At 47.3% G+C, this 20,215-nt stretch overlaps 1 protein-coding gene across 1 annotated transcript in view; it reads left to right on the plus strand.

Annotated features, from left to right (window-relative positions):
* The first annotated feature begins 225 nt into the window (after window positions 1-225).
* ci (transcriptional activator cubitus interruptus) overlaps window positions 226-20,215 on the plus strand; it is a 57,216-nt gene continuing 37,226 nt past the window's right edge. The window contains exons 1-2 of the mRNA XM_080280727.1: window positions 226-301; window positions 8,856-8,861. Of these exons, the coding sequence (XP_080136853.1) occupies window positions 226-301; window positions 8,856-8,861 (82 nt within the window). The remainder of the gene's footprint in view (window positions 302-8,855; window positions 8,862-20,215) is intronic.

Raw genomic sequence — 20,215 nt, forward strand, 5'->3', positions numbered from 1 at the left:
AAATTGTGTGTGTGTGTGTGTGTGTGTGTGTGTGTGTGTGTGTGTGTGTGTGTGTGTACCTTAATATGTAACCTCTCTTTCTCCCCCAGGTTGGGCGTGAGCGGCGGGGGGCCCGGGTTGGAGTTGCCCCCCTTAGTGGGCGGGCGTCTGGGAGCAGCGCCCCCCCTGGCCACCACCCCGGGGGACCTGGCGCCCCCTCACCCCCACTACCGCATCCCGCCCTACATGGAGCACCTGTACCAATCCCTACATACCTCGCCCCCCGCCTCTCTCAGGGGCCTCTCACCCCTCGAGCACAGAGGTAAGTTACATGTTAGGTATGACCCCAGCGTTAAAAATGAGTGCGCGAAGGTAGGGCAGGGCAGGGCAATGCAGAGAAGGGTAGGACAAGGCAAGGCAGGGCTGGGAAAGGAAGAGTAGGGCAGGGCAGGGCAGAGTAGGGTAGGACAGGGCAGGGCAGAGTAAAGTAGGGTAGGATTGGTCAGGGCAAGGCATAGTAGGATAGAATAGGAGTTTCATTGCCCTATTTTTGTATCTAAGGATGCGAAGGAACAAGTAAGTCCCCTAATTTCTGACGAGCATCTGTAGTGGTAGTAGTAGTAGTTGCAACCCAAGGCCCATCTGGTCGTGAACTCGGTGGGCTGCAGGCTGAAATTGTCCCCCTGCAGCAGTTCACCATCATCCTTTTGGGGGATAGGGAAGGAGTTGAGGTATGAGCAGATCCATGATTTTTTTACCATTTTTTTATGGAACGTTTCTTTATTATTAGTTGTGATTAGCCTCCATCCCACTTTATAGGGTGCAGCCAGTTTTTATTTATTTATTTATTTAATTATTTTATTTATTGGAAAGGCTTAGACATATTTTGCCATCATTAAATGCTTTAGAAATCATCGTCAACAGTAGAGAGAGAGAGAGAGAGAGGCATAACAAAATCAATTCCACCCAGATCCTCGTGGTATAATCAGTTAAATGTTGAGTAATGTCCTATAGATGGTAATATGTGGGTCAGGTGGCAGCGCTAGGCAGGTGGTGTGGTGGTGAGTCAGGTGGTGATATGGTGAGTCAGACAGACGGTGGTTCAGAAGATGAGGTCAGTCAGGTTTGAAAGTGGTGTTTGGTGATTATAGTGAGTCACGGAGGATGATACTGTTAGGTGGTGTGGTGTGACGTGGTGTGCTATGGTATGGTTTAGTGTGGTGTAGTGTGGTGTGGTGCGGTGAGTCACAGGTGTTAAAGGTAGCCCCTGTAGATGAGTCACGTGACAAGTGAAGAGTGAGTGAGTCAGGCAAGGGCGTCAAGAAAACTCATATTAACCCCTTCACCCCGAGGACACCCTTCCTTCATCAGGCATTAATCAGAATCTCTCTCTCTCTCTCTCTCTCTCTCTCTCTCTCTCTCTCTCTCTCTCTCTCTCTCTCACTTTCTAAATCCATGGGTTGAATAAATTGATTAGCGCTTTCAGTAAGATTCCTTTTCCCCCAGGCTGACTAAATCCATCTGAGGGTAGCAAAAGAAAATGTAAATTGGAGAAGTTTGTGTATTCACCTTCGTCCGTCTGTCTGTAACCAAAATATCTCAAAAACTTGCTATCGGATGTCTGTTCAATTTGGTGGATAGGTGGGCTGTGGGTCAAGGAAGAGTTGGACGGATTTTGAGGTGGTTCGGGATGCAGATGCAGATACTGTACACGCTTCCTTCGATTCTGTAACACGGCAAGCTAACACCGTAGAATTAATCGGTTGACTATGTGGGACCGTAAAAGTATTCGTCTGGTAGGGAAGTACAATTGCAGCGGAGGTATGCGCTGTGTGAGTTTTTTGTTGTTGCGTTGTGTAATACTTGTGATGTGGTTGAGGAGAGTAGTTGGTTTGACGTGATGGCAGTGAGGAAGTAATAGGGGTTATTTTAAGAGAGAGAGAGAGAGAGAGAGAGAGAGAGATGCTTCAGTAATAACCCTTGAGTGTGTCAGAGCATCATGAACACTACCCTTCACCCTCTGATTTGCTCTCTCTCTCTCTCTCTCTCTCTCTCTCTCTCTCTCTCTCTCTCTCACCATTGATATGGATCTAGTTCCTCCCTCCAACTCTTTCAAGAACAGTAACCTCCACTTTTCTTTCTCCCTCCCACCCTCCCTCCCTCCTCTCCCCTACCTCTTTCTCTCCTTGCCCTCCCCTCCCCCTTTCCTCCTTCCCTCTTCTTGGACACTTAAACCCTACTTCACTTCTGCCTTCCCTCCCCCTCCCCCTCCTTCCTCCCCCTCCCCCTCCTTCCTCCTCCCACTTCCCATACTTCCTTGTTGATACTCTAACAATCCCCTCCCTCAGCCTTCCTCCTCCTCCTCCTCCTCCTCCAATCCTTTCTTCCCTAGATTATTTCTTCTTCCTTTTCCCTTCATTCCTTCTTAAATTCATTCCTTCTTACCTTTGTCATTTTTCCTTCGTCCTATGCAGTTTCCTTCCCTCATTTAGAGCTTCCTTCTGTCCTTCCTCCATCATTCTCTCCTTCTGTCCTTCCTCCATCATTCTCTCCTTCTGTCCTTCCTCCATCATTCTGTCCTTCTGTCCTTCCTCCATCATTCTCTCCTTCTGTCCTTGCTCCATCATGCTGTCCATCTCTCCCTCTCTTCCCTCCCTCCTTTCATTATATTCCTGTCTGATTTCCTTCCCTCCCACTCCTCATCTTCCTTCTCTTTTTCCTTCCTTTCTTCTCTCGTCTCTCCCTCCCTTTTTCTAACCTTCTCTCCTTCCCTCCTTCTCTCCCTCCCTCCATCTCTCCCTCTGTTTATTTTTCTTACCTCCCCCCTCTCCCTTTTTTCTCCTCCCTTTCGTACTCTTCTTCCTCCCTCCTCTTTATTTTCGTTCATCTTTTCACCCTCTCATCTTTTCTCTACTTTATTCTTTAAATTTCCTCTCTCTCTCTCTCTCTCTCTCTCTCTCTCTCTCTCTCTCTCTCTCTCTCTCTCTCTCTCTCTCTCAGCACATTTCAAATTGTTGTTTTCATTTATGTTAGTTGTATGTTTTTGTTTTTCCTTCACTCCACTCCTTTTCTCCTTCCTTATTCTTTCATCTGTTGCTCTTCCTTCCTTCCTTCCATTCCATTCCTTTTTTTCCTTCCTTCTTTCCTTCCTTTCTTCCATTCCTTCTTTCCTTCCTTCCTTCCTTCCTTTCTTCCATTCCATCCTTCCTTTCTTCCATTCCATCCATCCTTCCTTCCTTCCTTCCTTCCAGTCCTTCCTTCCTTCCTTCCATTCCTTCCTTCTTTCCTTCTCTCCATCCTTCCTTCCTTCCCTCCTTTCCTCCATTCCTTCCTTCCTTCCTTCCTTCCATCCTTCCTTCCTTCCTTCCATCCTTCCTTCCTTCCTTCCTTCCTTCCTTCCATCCTTCTCTCCTTCCTTCCTTCCATTCCTTCCTTCCTTCCTTCCTTCTCTCCATCCTTCCTTCCATTCCTTCCTTCCTTCCTTCCTTCTCTCCATCCTTCCTTCCTTCCATTCTTCCTTCCTTCCTTCCTTCTCTCCATCCTTCCTTCCTTCCTTCCTTCCTCCCCTCCGTCCTTATCAGAGACGTCTTATCTACCATCATTTTTCTCCCTCAATGAGCATGCTTCCTTCACCCTCACTCTCCATCACTCTCCCTCCCTCACTCCTTCTCTCCCTTCCCTCTCTCCCTCCTCTGTGTACATTCTCTCTCTCTCTCTCTCTCTCTCTCTCTCTCTCTCTCTCTCTCTCTCTCTCTCTCTCTTTTCCTTTCATATACTCTCCTCTCACCCCCCACTCTCTTTACTCTCTTCCCACCCCTTTCTCTTCACCCCCTCCCCTACTTTTCCTCCTTCCCTCACCACTCTTTCTCCCTCCCCCCCCTCTCTCTCTCTCTCTCATACATAACACTTATAAATGAAAGAGCAAATGGGCAACTTCCGGAGTGCCCATGAGAGAGAGAGAGAGAGAGAGAGAGAGAGAGAGAGAGAGAGAAAGAGAGAGAGAGAGAGAGGGAGGGAGGGAGAGGATAAATATAAAGAAAACTCGGCTCCTTCTTTCTTGTCACCTCCATTCTTCCTTCATTCCTTCCCTCCCTACCCCCTTCCGTCTCTCTCTCTCTCTCTCTCTCTCTCTCTCTCTCTCTCTCTCTCTCTCTCTCTCTCTCTCTCTCTCTCTCCCTCCCTCCCTCCCTCCCTCCCTCCCTCCCTCTCTCTCATACACTAAGATGAAGGAAAGCGTCTTGGGATAGGAATAATAGACCAGTACAGCACGTCCTGGGAATGAAGGGGTTGATGCCAGACGATTTTTTTTCCGCCTTAAAGCCCCCCCCCCCCGTGCAGTCAGGGGGTTAAATATTTCTTGTCATTTTTCCGCATCGCTACTTAAAAAAAAATAAAATAAAAATAAAATTTAAAAAAATGGCCAACCTTTATTCCCGATCCACCATTAAATTCGGTTGAGATCATACATACATACGTACATACAGACGTACATACATACATGCATACATACAGACTTACGTACATACATGCATACATAAAGACTTACGTACATACATGCATACATATAGTTAGGAAGACAGACAGACAGACGTACATATATAAATACAGACAGACATATACATACATACAGGCAGACATACATACATACATACACACACACCACAGACATACACACAGACATTACGTGGAAAGGCCTAAAGATTTCCATTTTGCTGAGTTCATTTATAAAGAAAGAAAGTCAGTGTTTGTAGTAAAGAGAGAGAGAAAGAGAGAGTAAGCAAGGAAGATAAAGCGAGTGAGTGAGCGAGTGAAGTGAGTGATAGAGCGAGTGAGCGAAACTATACGACACCTAGTGGTTTACTGGTAACATATCAGTGAGAGAGAGAGAAAGAGCAACAGGTCTTTCTCCTCTTAGACCTGTTGCAGATTCTCTCTCTCTCTCTCTCTCCTCCTCCCTGACAGAGATAAGCTAGACATTGTTGCTCCCTCCTTCACTAATTCTCTCCCTCCCTCCACTCATTAATTCCCTCCCTCCCTTCCTCCCTCGTTTTCTTCCTCCCTATTTCTCTCCGTCTTTCTCTCCCTTCTTCACACTCTCCATTTTTCATAAACACACATTCTTCTCTCTTTCTTCTTCTTCTTCTTCTTCTTCCCTTCTTTCTCCTACTTCTTCCCTTCCTCCCGCCTTCCCTCCCTTTTTCTTCCTTTCCTCGTTCTCTTCCTTCTCCTTCTCTCCCTTCCAATCCCTTCCTCCCTCCATCCCCTTCTCTTTTCTCCTCCCAGTCCTTCCCTCTCTCTCCTTCCTCCTCTCTTTTCTGTCACCCCTTTCCTTCCTCCCTTCTCTTCTTTAACCCCTTTCCTTCCTCTCTTCTCCCCTTCCACCCCCGTCCTTCCTCTCTTCTCTTCTTTCCCTCCTTTCCTCTTCTTCCATCCCTTTCTTTCCTCTCTCTACTTCTTCCAACCCTTCCTTCCTCTCTTCTTCTCTCCAGTCCTTCCCTCCTCTTCACCCTCCACTCCTTCCCTCCAGTTCTGTTTCTCTTTTCGGTATCGTGGGAGAGGGAAAGGACAGAATTAAGACTGAATAGGTGAAAATTAATATAGTCTTCGAGCACATATATCCCAAAAGAAAATAAAAAACAAAATAAAAAGAAACCCAAAGCATACAACCTGCAGATATTGTCGTGTACAGGAAAAAATATATATATAAATTAGTAAATAAAGTGTAAAAATAAATATAGCATAAAATTAAGTTGTTCGGTGTAGGATATTTTGCAGAGTGTACAAGAGGAATTTCAAATATTTCTTGGCATCTTATTTACGCAGGAACGACGCAGTGGGGGTTGACATTTTAGTCCTCGCTTCCATGCATAGTGTCCTTCCTTCCTTCTCTCCTTCCATGGTCTCCTTCCCTCCTCTTTCCCTCCTTACCTTTTCTCCTCCTCCTCCTCCTCGTCCTCCTCCTCCTCGTCCTCTTCATCGTGGTCTCGTCTTTTCCATAGCTGGTGGATAGGTAAGTAGGGTCTCGTGTTCTTCTCCTCTTTCATCTTCTTACCTACCTCCCTTCCACCTCCCTACCTCCTCTCTTCCTCATGGTCTCCTCCCCTCCATAGCGGGTAGGTAGGTAGGTAGGTAGGTAGTGTCGCCTGGTGGCCATAAACGTCAGGGTGCGACTAGTAATAATAATATTTAGGTGTCTCGCGACCTGATACAGCCACACACACCAACAGGAGGCGCAGGAGGGAAGGAATGGATGGAAGGAGAGAAAAAGGGAGAAAGAAGGGAGGGAAGGAGAGAAAAGGGAGGGAGAGAATGAAGGAGGAAGGGTATTAGAAAGAGGAAGGGGTAGGTAAGTAGGTAGGGATGGATGTGCAGTTGTCCAAACTAATTCTGCTTACCTGTATCCTAATTGCAGGTAAATATAATCTCTCTCTCTCTCTCTCTCTCTCTCTCACCTTAAGTCATTCATTTCCGCCTCACTCAGGAAAAAAAGCGAGAAAGAGACCTGCGGACATAAATACAGATCCCCTTCATGACGATAAATAAGGAAACACTGATCACTGCATTTCGGAACACAGTGAGGCGATCTACGGAACGAGCCAGACTTCATAATATAGCGTAAGAGTTTCATTTTTTGTCGTCTCGCTTCAGAACCGAAAAATTGCCATGGAAATTTAATGGGAAAGGAGAGATTGAGTCGGGAGGAAGATAGAGAGAGATAAAGAGAAGGGAGGGAGGTAAGAGAGGAGGAATCGAAGGGGGGAGGGAGACAGGGAGAGAATAGGGAGAGAAAGTAGGTATAGAGAGAAACAGAGAAGGGAGGGAGGAGGGAAATAATGAAGAAAAGAATGAATGGAAAGGGAGAGAGAAGAAAAATAAATGTGAGAAGGGAAGGAAGTAAGAAAGGATGTGAAAGTGAATGAGAAATAAGCTAAGGAACACACACACACACACACACACACACACACACACACACACACACACACACACACACACACACACACACACACACACACACACACACACACACACACACACACACACACACACACACACACATGGTGGGAGGGAGACAGTGACAGGAGAAAGAGGAGGTAGAGAGGAGAGAGACGTAAGAGATAACATAAGAAAGAGAGACAGCGGGAGGGAGGGACAGTGGAAAGGAGGGAGAGATTAGACGGAGGGAGGGAGGGTATAGGGAGTTAGGGAGGACAGAATGGAGGGAGGGAGGGAATGAAGGAAGGAAGGATATTGGGAGTTAGGGAGGATAGAAAGGAGGTAGGGAGGGAGAGGAGGAACAGAGGAAGGAAGAGAGTAGACGGAGGGAGAAAGAGAGAGAGAGAGGGAGGGAAAAAAAGAAGGAAGAGAAAACAATAAAGGAAGCAATGGAGGGAAGGAGGAAGGAAAGGAGGTGGGGAGTGATGGAAGGACACTGTAGAGAAGGAAAGAGGAGGGAGAGAAAGGCAGTCGGAGGGGGAGAGCAGGAAGGGTAGGAGGAACGGACAGTAGAAAGGAGAAAAAAAAGGGGGGGGGGAGGGAAGGACATTGGAAGGAAGGGAGGGAGAGGAGGGAGGGCATGGAAGGGAGAGAAAAGGAGGGATGGAGGTAGGGAGGGCTGGGTGGATGGAAGGAGGGAGGGAATACAAAGGAGTACAAAGGAAAGCACATAGGAACAGATCAATTGGTCCTTTTGAGTCTATTTGTGACAGGATAGATTATAACAAATGTATCTATTCTGTCCGTCAGCGACAAGGATAGGACGGCAGCCACCCACCAAACCCTCCAGCCGAAAGAGGGAGGGTGAATGGGGAGAAAATGAGGGAGGGAGGAGGGAGGATTGGATGGAGAGAAGGAGGGAGGGAGGGAGGTAATAAATATCTTAACCACAGTAGTTACCTTGACTGTACCTGGTTACGACCCTCTTGTCAACTGTCCTCTGCCCTCCCTCCCTCCTTCCCTCCCCTCCCTGCTTCCATCCTCCCTCCCTTCCTTGTTTCTTGTCTCATCTCCCTTCCTTCTTTGTTTTATGTTACCTTCTTCCTTCTCACCTGCTCCCTCCCTTCCTTCAGCCTTTCTTCTTTCCTCTTCCTCCCTACCTCTCTCCTACCTTCCCTCCCTCCTTCCTTTCCTTCATTCCTTCCTTGTCGTACTTCCCATCCTTCCAGTTACCCAATATTCCTTCTTTTACCCTCCCTCCCTCCCTCCTTCACCCCTCCCTCCCTCCCTCCCTCCTTCCCCCCCTTCACGGTACCCTCCCTAACGTCCTCGGTTCCACTCCCTTTCCCTTCCGCCTTCCCTTCCTCCTCTCTCTCTCTCTCTCTCTCAAGTTTTAGAGAGAGAGAAGGGTTGAGAGAGAGATTGGCTGAGGTGTGTGTGTGTTGGTGAGGGTGGAGGGGGGTAAGGGGTAGACCATCTGACATCAGGAGGGTCATCTGAGCTGAGTAAGAGATAACAACCCGAGTCCCGTGTTTTACTGCCGGGTGGCGCCTCTACCTCAGTCACCCCTCCCACCCACACCCCGGCACGATAGAAAATGGGGGAGAGTGGATGGTGGGGGCGCTCACCATCCACTCACTCGATTAGTGCTGTTCTCGGGTGACTGCCCTTTCCTCTCTTCCTTCCTTCTTTCCTCTTCTGTCTGTCTTTCCTTCGTTCTTTCCTCCTCCTTCGGCCTTTGTAACTGTACAGTACACTGAGTGACAAGTCTAATGGTTTCCTGTACACCAGGAAACCATTTACTAAGCTGGGTGGTAACTATATAGCCAAATTATGGCGCCTGGTGGTTTAGTGGGTAATTTAGGCGCTGCAATCGGATTGAGCCGGTGAAGGCTTATATCCAAAGGATTGTTAGGATTTATTGCTCACGTAATGCCACTCAGGGATGAGTGAGGCTGGTCACTCTCATCTTAAATGTTAGGACCAACTTGCCTAGCCCCGGGCTCCTACGCTCCTCATGGGGCAACACAGGATTAGATGATTATTTATATTTAATCTTTTTTTTTTTCTATATAGCTGACTTTCTTTTCCTTTTTGGCCATATATTATCAGAAGTATTCCAGTTTCTATCATCATCATCACTATCGTCGTAATTTCTTCTTCCATCATCATCATCATCATCATCATCATCATTGTCACTGAGGTATTACTGATTGAGCCATTTAAAGGTACTTCCTCTCTTTCTTTTTTCCTGAAGCCTGTGCCATCTTCACTCCTTCCTAAAACACACACACACACACACACACACACACACACACACACACACACACACACACACACACACACACACACACACACACACACACACACACACTACCAATAACCACAAATGGTTTAACTCCAAGACAGTCACCACAATAACCAATATTTCTACCCCAATTATAATAGCTACAATACCACCACAGTTACTACAGTACCACTACAGTAACTACAATACCACTACATTAACTACAATACCACTACATTAACTACAATACCACTACAATAACTACAATACCACTACAATAACTACAATACAACTACCACAATTAGTAATGAGTTGTGTAGTGTTCATTGCGTTGTTTGGGATGCAACTTAATACCTCTCTCTCTCTCTCTCTCTCTCTCTCTCTCTCTCAGATAGAGCCAGGAGAGCGAGTCCTTAAGGCGGTCTTGGAATTCGTAAGATAGGTGTAAGATAAGAGAGGGAGAGAGAGAGAGAGAGATGTTTGGAGTTAGACAGATAGATAGTTTGAAATAGAGAGGGAGATAGAGGGGAGGAAATGAGAAATACAGAGATATTGGAAAGGTGAGAGAGAGAGAGAGAGAATACAGTACAACAGAACACACACACACACACACACACACACACACACACACACACACACACACACACACACACACACACACACACACACACACACACACACACACACACATCCTCCCGTGAGATGCTTAAATGACCCTAGATAGAATAGATAAGACATAGAATAAGAAGTGCTAAGGAATACTAGGAGACAATTGAGGTATGTAAGCCTAATATTCCACTTTTCTTAGGTCAGGGATGGTAAGAACTGAAATATACTTACGCAATCTTGAGAGTGACCTGAGACGATGGCTGGGGATTTTAATAAGTAGCTCTTGAAGGGATAAGAACACACCTACATTGATAAAGAAGCTGGTGAAGAGGGCAGCTGTTATCACCATCATCATCATCGTCGTTGTGGTGGTGGTGGTGGTGGTCATCGTCATCATTGTTATTATTATCCTGACCTTGTTTTCCACTTATCGTCATATCATCGTCATCATCATAATCGTGGTGGTCGTCGTCATCGTCATCATCTTCATTATTATTATCATCCTGACCCTGTTACCCACTCATCATCATCATTTCCCATTTTTGAAGGCGGGGTGAGGCAAAACTCAACATAAATCATTATAATTGAAAACAAGGAAACGGACGCTGGCAAATCAAGTCTTTAAAGAGATAACTGAGAGAGAGAGAGAGAGAGAGAGAGAGAAGCATTGCTGTCCGTGAACTTTCTGGATTGAAACCGAAGAAGCTAACAATCCTGATATCGGAGTGAAGAAAGTTGAGAGAGGCATTCTTCATGTAAACACAGGCTGATGATGATGATGGTGATGAGAAGGAGGAGGAGGAGGAAGATGAAGATGAGGAATGGGAAGAGGTGAGGTTGATGATGATGAAGATGATGGTGATGATGTTAGAGCAGGAGGAGAAGAATGATGATGATGATAATGATGATGGAAAAGAGGTGAATGGTGATATTATGAGCAAGAAGACGAGAGGGAAGAGGCGAAGGCTGATGATGAGGATAGTGATGGTGATAAATAGGAGGGGAAGAAGCATGTTAATGATGATAATAATGAAGATGATGATGATGATGGTAACTTTGGTGATAACGAAAAAGCTGATAATAAAGAAGAGCCGGAATGTGAAGAAAAGGCTAATGATAAAGAGGAAGGTATGGCGTGGTTATATTTACCAGGGTATGGCAGAGTATAGCATGGGGGAGGGTGTTGGAGGGGGTGCAGTCAGGGGGTTGGGGTTGGAGGGGTGCGTGGCAGGAGGGTGGGGGTTGGAGGGGTGCTGGCAGGGGGGTGGGGGGTATGGCGTGGCAGGGTAGGACAAGGAAGCCATCAGATGGTGAGTGACAGGGAGTTTGTTTATGTTGGGGTGATGACCGTCTGACACCATGATAACACTACCATCACCACTATTATTACTACCACCACACTAACTATTTATACTACCACTACTACCACCATTACCAATATTATTACTACCAGCACTACCACTACTACCACCATTACCAATATTAGTACTACCAGCACAACCACTACTACCACCACAGCAACTATTAATACTACCACTACTACCACCATTACCAATATTAGTACTACCAGCACTACCACTACTACCACCACAACAACTATAAATACTACCACTTCTACCACCATTACCTATATTAATACTACTACCACTACCATCAGAGCCTCTACTAATACTACCACTACCAATATTATTACTACCTCCACTACCACTGCTACCATCACAACAACTATCAATACTGCCATCACTATTATTTTTATTAATGTTATCACCACTACTTTCTCCATCATCATCATCATCATCACTTTCTACCTTGCATTAAAAAAGATCTAGTACTGCAACAACAACAACAACAATTACTACTACTACTACTACTACTGGTACTACTACTACTACTACTACTACTGCAGTCATCGCTAAATTTGTAGTGGATCATCACGACTGTCATCATCACCACCTACCATAACCACATCGCATTTATCACAACCACAGCTACAAATGCATCTACCACCATTCTTCCAACCACTACAGACTTTACTACCAACACCCCCACTACCACAAATACCACTATCGCACATCTTTCTCATGTGCCTGTCACCATCTTGCATTTGCACCACAACTACCACAGTCGTTCTGAGAGTACTCGTCATCACAGTACCAACTACCACAGCTATCATCACTACCACAACTCTCATCACTACCACTGCTACCACCGCTACCACAACTACCACCACTACCACAACTATCACCACTACCACAACTATCACCACTACCACAACTACCACTTCAACCACCACCTTTACCACCGCCACATCTACCCTCGCCACCATCTCTTCCATAACGACCACCAACACAACTACCACTATCAATGCATCCTCATCTACCATCAACACTACCACGCCTACCACCCTCACCACCACCACATCTACCCTCACCACCATGACTACCACAACTACCACCATCACTACTTCCTTTTATACCATCAACACCACCACAGTTACCACCTCATGTACTGTCAACATTACCACTCCTACCACCATCACCACCACCGCATCTACCCTCACCACCATCTCTACCACAACTACCACCACTACAGCCACCAGTATCACTACTTTCTCGTGTACCACCACCACCACCACCACCACCATTACCGCTGCATCAACCCTTACCGAAATCTCTACCACAACTACCACAGCCAGCACTTCTACCCGCACCATCATCTCTACCACAACCACCAGCACTACCACAACTACCACCATCGGAAAAGTAGGCCACAACCCCGTTTTAAGCCTTTCCCGGCGGTGCCCATTCCACATCCTCGCCTCTCACCCTTTTCCCTCCCTCTCAGGTGCAGCAGAGAGAGAGAGAGAGAGAGAGAGAGAGAGAGAACCCTAGCACATCTATCTCCGTAAATAAAAACTAAAAAAAAAAAAAAGCACACTCGAACGCATTCACCGCCGCCATTAAATCAGCCGGTGACGCCAAATGTAAACAAAGCCACATTTAGAACCAGCCACCAATTAACGGTGTATTTTTCTCTCCCCGCGCGCTTCTCCCCTCCTCCCTCCCTACCTCCACCGTGTCTCCGAGCCTCCGTCTATCTGTCTGTCTGTGTTTTGTAGCGCGCGGGCTGATTGCGGCGGCGCTAGAGCTGATAAATATTTCAGCTACGGGGGAGCGAAAGAGCGCGGGAAGGAGAGGTCGTGTTGCCTAGTTGGTGGCCGCCATCACTGCCTCCCGAACTCATTAGTTGGCCCTGACTTTGGTTTATTAACTCACCCTTATCTTGGCCCGTGATTAATTTTTCTCGGTTACTCACTGGCATAAATTTTGATTACGGATTAGGTAGGAAAATTATGATGGGTGTGTTTGAAAGCAATGGGAGGGGAGCTGGGGGTTGGTGTTTAATCAAAGTCGGCGTGAATGGGTTGGAACGACGCCGTGGTTCCCCCAGCATGGGTCCTGAAGATTAGGAATCCAGTACTGGCCTCTCTCTTTCTTCTCTCCTCTCTCTCTCTCCTCCTCCCACCATTCTCTACTCTTCTATCTCTCTCTCCATCATTATCTCCTCACGTTCCACCTGCTGTCTCTCATTACTGCGCCATCTGTCCGCTTCTAATTAGTTTGTACTGCGAAGAGAGACGCTGGATTGGGCGAAGGAAAGAGAGAAAAGGCGGGATGATGGGAATAGATGGAGACATTAGGGAAATAGGGAGAGATGGCTGAATAGAGGATGGCTTGGGGAGGATAGGAGGGAGGGAGGGAGGGCTGTGCAGGATAGGAGGGAGGGCAGGGGAGGATTGAGGGAGAGGGAGGAGGGCTAGGGGAACGTGCTTAATGGAGAGGGACGGAGAGAGATAGTGAGGCTAGGGAACAGATAGGGCTGTCTTGAAGGAGTTGGGGTGGGTACGAAAGGGCTGGTGAGGGCCGGGAGGAACAGATGAGGGCTAAAGAGGACTGTGGAGGGCTAGAACAGGACTAGGAAGAAGTAGTTTGGTCTAGGAAAGGCAGGCAAGGACTAAGAAGGGGAGATGAGTCCTAGGAAGTGAAGGAGAGTGTTAGAGAGGGATGGATAGAGCTACAAAAGATAGGAGGAGGGCTGAATAGTTGTAGGAAAGGATACTGAAGACTGGGAATGATAGGTTAGGGCATGGGGCTTACAGGGGCTAGACAGGAGTAAGGAGGGCTGATGAGGGAGCCAGGAAGGGCTGGATAATAGACAGGAGATGAGGGCTGGAATGAGGAAGTGAGGATCAGGAAGAGATGTAAACGAGGAAGTGGGAGTGAGGACTAGGTGAAGTAAAATAGCACTAGAAAAGGGATATTAAGGGCTATTGGAGGCTAGAGAGGGCTGCTGGGGCTATCAGAAGCTGGAGGGAGAATAATGAAGGGACTACCAAGACTTTAGGCATGAAGGTGAGGCCAAGAAAATATGTGAGAGTTTAATAAAAGTAATTAAGGACTAAAAAAGGGCTGATTAAGACTGGAAAAGGGCTGGAAAGTACTGGAAAAGGGCTGGAAGGGGCTGATGAAGGCTGGGAAAGATGTAGGAAAGCTAGTTAAAGTTCAGAATGTGCTTATGTTGAAACACACACACACACACACACACACACACACACACACACACACACACACACACACACACACACACACACACACACACACACACACACACTTTGTAAGAACGAGAGAGAGAGAGAGAGAAACCTTGGAGGTGGTTTGATGGCAGCCCTAAATGATAAGGAGGTCCAGAAAGATGTTAATGAAGGGCTGGGATAGGGATGGGACGGGCTGCGGTAGGGATAGGGCTGGGACAGGGAGAGGGCTGGGACGGGGAGAGGGCTGGGACAGGGAGAGGGCTGGGGTAGGGAGAGGGCTGGGACAGGGAGAGGACTGGGACAGGGAGAGGGCTGGGATGGGCCTGAAAGAAAGGCTGGTAGATATGTAAGACCTTCAGAGATTATCGTATCCCTTGCTTACTAGAACTTCATTGTCTTGTGCAGGCTGGGGACTAAGAGGGCTGATAAGGGCAGAAAGAGGGCTGATAACGGCTGTGAGAGGGCTGGTGCGGTCTGATGAGGGCTGGTGCGGTCTGATGAGGGCTGGTGCTGATACTTCCATCATGGCCAGTTTATGAGACAGCGTGATAATGGGGAGAGAGAGCCAGCACCACCCAGGCCCCCCCCCCTCCTCTCTCTCTCTCTCTCTCACACACACACACACACACACACACACACACACACACACAAGAACAGGATATGGAAGACGCCTTCGATGTGCAGGGGGTTAAGGAAGTCTGCATCTTACCCTGCCAGCTCAGAAAATTCATCCTAACTAAGATTGTCTGGAGATAGTAAGATTTAAAAGGCTTTCTTGGGGTGAAGGGATTAATCTATGTAACGGGTCTCCATCCACCTAACCCTTCCTCTAGCCTCTCTAGCCCCTCCTTCCTAGCCCTCCTCCAAGCTCTTCATAGCCCTCCCTAGCCTCCACTTCCCTCCCCAGCCACCCATACCCCTCCTAGCTCTCTCTTACTTTCGTCTGTCCACTCCCAGCCCTCCTAAGTCTCGTTGCTCATCATTCAGCCCTCATGCACCCTCTCAGCGTTCCCCAGTCTCCCAGGCTCACCTCAGTCCTAGCAGCCGTCAACCAGCCCCACCTCCCAGCTGTCTTTAGCCCTCCACAGCCCTCTCCAGTCTTCATCCACCTTTATACCAGCCGTTCCCAAGCTTACCATGTGGCATAAGTCCTCAAATAGCTGCCCTCACTCTATCTGGCCCTCATCAAGCGTACCTTAGCCCTTTCGCAGCCCTGCCCAGTCCTCCCTAGCCCTCAAGTAGCCCCCCATTCCTCAGCCACCCTGCACAGAACCTCAGATAAGTCTCCCATATTTTTTTCTAGCCCTCACTTAGCCCTACCTTAGCCCCGGCCCGCTCCGAGGTGCCAGTGTGCCACGCTAGGAATGCCGAGGTGGCGGTGAGGGCCAGGGGTCGCGGCCTGTGCCACACCTCACCCACCGCACACTTGGCACCCGGCTGTGGCACCCTGTCTGAGGTACCCGCTTTGTCACATGTCCTGTCTGTTTCATTTACGCTGTTGAACGCTCTCTGTGGCACCCGTTCTGTTGATCCCTCTCTGTTGCACACACTGGTCCATTCCATCCTCAGTCTGTGGCACCCGGACTGTCAGTCGATCTGTGGCACCTGGTGTGTGGTACTGTCTGTGGGCCGCTGTCTGCACCGTGGCGCATGTGATTCCCAATCAGTGGCAGACGTGTGTGTGTGTGTGTGTGTATGTGTGTGTGTGATGACATTAGAGGTGGTAGGTGGTGGCATGGCATCCGCTTAGTGCCATAGTATACCCACACCGTTGTCACCACTCATTATCCCACAAAACACACACACACACACACACACACACACACACACACACACACACACACACACACACACACACACACACACACACACACACACTCCAGAATAACGAGTTCAACACCACCTTCCTACACACCCCAAAGTCTTGTAGAATGGAGTACCACATCAGAGTCAAGAGTAATGACATGGATGGGGAGTGTCTGGCCATTTCACCTCACCACAAGAATTCATATGGGAGAATTAGTATAACCATATATTGAGGTACCGGTACTGCATTTCACATTAAAGTCAATCTCAATTCGTGGGTATAGTGTTTACAAAGGGGACTATATTTCTGAGGTATGACTGGCTATACTGCAGGTGAGTCAGACTAAGATTGATGAGTATGCTGACCTGGATGAGTATACGGTATGCGGGGAAACGAAGTGGGGAAAATACAGAAGAAAGTGCAACTGACAGGAAAAAAACTGAGTGTGGGTAGTACTGTCACGCCCCCCTCAGATGCTGTATTGGCGGCAGGTAATGGACAGGTAGATAGGTAAGTACACAGGCAATTAAATGGGTAGACAGAGAGAGATTTGGAATTACGCTTGTTATGATTGTGCACTTTCATTTTTCATTCCCGTTTTGTGAAGGGGTTTGTGGCTGTTGGTTGTGTGTGTGTGTGTGTGTGTGTGTGTGAGAGAGAGAGAGAGAGAGAGAGAGGAGGGGGGGGAACTTAAGTAATGTCCCTCAGCCTGGCCACACCACCACCTTGTCAACAGCCACGGGTCTTTTGAGGCCAATGTCACCACAAAAGGGGAAAGGGGGTGAGGGGAGAGGGAGCGAGAGAAGAGGGGGGGGGAAGGAGAACTGGGGTGAGGGCAGAGGGGGTGAGGAGAAAGAGAGGATGAGGGACAGGGAAAGGGAGGAAGAGAAAAAGGAAGGGGAGGAGAAGAAAGAAAGGAGAGGAGGAAAGAGGTACAGGGGTGAGAGGAGAAGAGGTGTAGAGAGAAAGGGGAGAGGATGTGAAAAGGGAAGGGGGAAATAAAGGATATAGAAGGAGAGGGGAAAGGGAAGAGGAGCTAAAAAGAGAGTGAAAGAGAGGGAGAGAGAGAAAAAAAATCAAAGAAGAAGGGAAGGGGGTTAGGAAGGAAGATAGATGAGAGTGAGTAATAGAGAAGAAAGTCAAGGAAGAAAAGGGAGAAAAGAGGAAGAAGTAAGAGAGTAGCGGAGGATGAAAGAAGAAAGTTAGAGATGATTTAAGAGAAGAAGGGCGAAGGAAGAAAAGAAGGGAGGGAGAAAGGAGAGAGAGAAAAGGTGGGAAAGGGGAAAGGAAGGAGAGGTTAGCCACAATGTCAACTTTCAAGGGCCATTAGCAAGTGCCAGGGTGAGGGGAAGAAGGGAAAGTGTGGGAAAGGTGAGAAGGACAGAGGAGGGGAAGGTGGAGGAGGAAAGGATCAGAGAAGAAGAGGTGGAGAGAGACAAAGAAAGAAAAGAATGGAAAGGGAAAGAAGATGGAGAGAGGTAAGAGAGAGGGAAGGGAAGGAGAGGTAGGCGAGAGAGAGAGAGAGAGGAGAAGGAGGGAGAAGGGGAGGGGAGGGAAAAAGGAAAAAGAAGAGTGTGGGTATGTTGAGGTGAGGAGAGAGGGGTGTTGAGGGATGGGTTGGGTGAGGGGAGTGTGGGAAAGGAAAGAGGGGAGAGGGAGGGCAATGTGGTGAGGGTGGGAGGGAAAAGAGAAGGGAGGAGGTGTGGGAGAGGGGAGAGAATGGGCAAGGAATGTGAGAAACGGAGGGAATATGAGAGAGAGAGAGAAGGGGGGGGGGAGTGGCACTGTCTGCTGTCAAGTTGGCACCTCTGAGGGCCATTTCCCTTCATGTGGTCACCCCTCGCCCACAGCTGTCCCCCCCTCTCCCCTCTCACCCCCTCACCCCTCACCCCATACCCTTTCCCCTCGCCTTCCTCCTCTCACTCTCCCCTTCACCCTCCCCTCACCCCCCTTTTAATCCTCACTCATCTATCTTTCTATCCCTCCCTCATCCCTTATCTCCCCTCATCCCTCATACCTTACCCCCCTTTCCCTCATCCTCCCCCTTACCCCCCACACTAGCCGAGGGGAGGGGGGGGGAGGCTTGTGGTTTGAGAGCGTGGGAGATTTTGTGAGAGAGAGAGAGAGAGAAGGGTAGGAAAAGTATTGAATTTATATCTAAAACACACACACACACACACACACACACACACACACACACACACACACAAAATAATGGTTTGTGTTGATATCTGTGGTTGACTAAGAAGAATGAGTTGTTGGAGAGAGAGAGAGAGAGAGAGAGAGAGAGAGAGAGAGAGAGAGAGAGAGAAAAAAAAAAACAGCCTATACTCCTTTCACCTTAACTTGGCCCAAAATTTCGTTCTTTTATTGTTTAAGTTCATGACAGAAAAAAATGTGACTGCGGCTCTGCATTCTGTCCATAGCACTTCTTCGTGACTGGCATTGTATTCCGGAGAGATGGCAGCTTTACGCCAAGTTAGAGTAATAGGAGTATATGAACTTGAGGTATCAGTAAACGACATAAGTACAGTAATTATTATTATTATTATTATCATCATCATCATTATCATCACCACGACCACCACTATCTTCATCATCATCCCATCATCATCATCATCATCATCCAGACCTCTCTTCTCACCTTATGATGATACAATATTAATAATACAAATGATAATAATTATATCTAGAATAGCACTAAGTAGAGCGCATACCTCCGCCAGCGCCCTATCTTGCAATGTTAAAGAAAGTGAAAAAAAAAAAAACTGGATCCGCACCTTTAGCCGGATCCGCACCAAAATTTAATGGAGTGTATTCTGGGCCAAGGCCAATTCTTCTACCAAGTTTCATTTAAATCCATCCAGTATTTTTTCTGTAATCTTGCCCACAAACCAACCAACCAACAAACAAACAAACGGACAGGGGTGAAAACGTAACCTCCTTGGCGGAGGTAATAATAATAACAATAATAATAATAATAATAATAATAATAATAATACCACTTTTGTTTCCATCTCTTTCTCCAGACGATTTTCTAAAGCTTAGGGGAGACTTCTCGAACTGAAGGGGTTAGATACAACCTTCATTAACCCCTTCAGTACGAGGGCTCCTTAGCACCTCTTCATTTGCGATTTTTTTTTTTTTTTATAAAGGCGGTTAATATCCTTCTTAACGTTATTTATTTATGTATTTAATTTTGCAGATTATGGCAGTATTAAATGGATCTATATACCAGAGAATAGGGCAGTAAGGTGTAATAAGTAAAATGAATCGCTTAGGAAAAGGTGTTACGGAGCTTCCATAACTGGCGGGCCAAGAGACATCAGTGAAGCGAAGGGATCAGAAGTGTGAAAATAAGTGTGAAAGTAGAGCCAAGTGTGAAAGCGTGAGAGTAGAGCAGTGTGAATGTAGAGAAAGTGTGAAAGTAAAGAGAACAGTTCGAAAATTAGAGAGAAATGAGGAAGTAGAGAGAAGTGTGAAAACGGAAGTGTGAAAATTTGTGAAAGAATTTGGTAGAGTGATGAATATAAAGTGCTTTACATATATGCTGAATTCTGGAGAGAGAGAGAGAGAGAGAGGGGGGGGGGAGGTGCTGAGAGGGGACATTGAGAGATGTGGAGAAAAAGAGAATGATGAAAGTGCTAGGGTGATTAATGAGAGAGAGAGAGAGAGAGAGAGGATGTGAGAGCAAGAAAGGAAAGATTAACTGTTTCCTTGGAAGAGCAAATGAGGGGAAAGAATGAGAGGGGGAAGGGGGGTGTTGAAAAGAGAGAGAGAGAGAGAGAGAGAGAGAGAGAGAGAGAGAGAGAGAGAGAGAGAGGGTGTAAGGGGAGAAGGGAGGAAATGAGGGGGGAGGGGGAAGGATAATGAGGGGGTAGAGTGAGGGGAGAGGGGTTTATGAGGTGTTGGCATTCCCACCCCCCACCTCTCTCTCTCTCTCTCTCTCTCTCTCAACTCATGTGACCCTACCCATAATAGAATAAAATAAATAAAGTCGTCAGAA

The sequence above is a fragment of the Coenobita brevimanus genome, chromosome 86 (genome assembly GCF_032717465.1).
Source record: "Coenobita brevimanus isolate Jiangsu-jjx chromosome 86, ASM3271746v2, whole genome shotgun sequence".
Taxonomy (NCBI): Eukaryota; Metazoa; Arthropoda; class Malacostraca; order Decapoda; family Coenobitidae; genus Coenobita; species Coenobita brevimanus.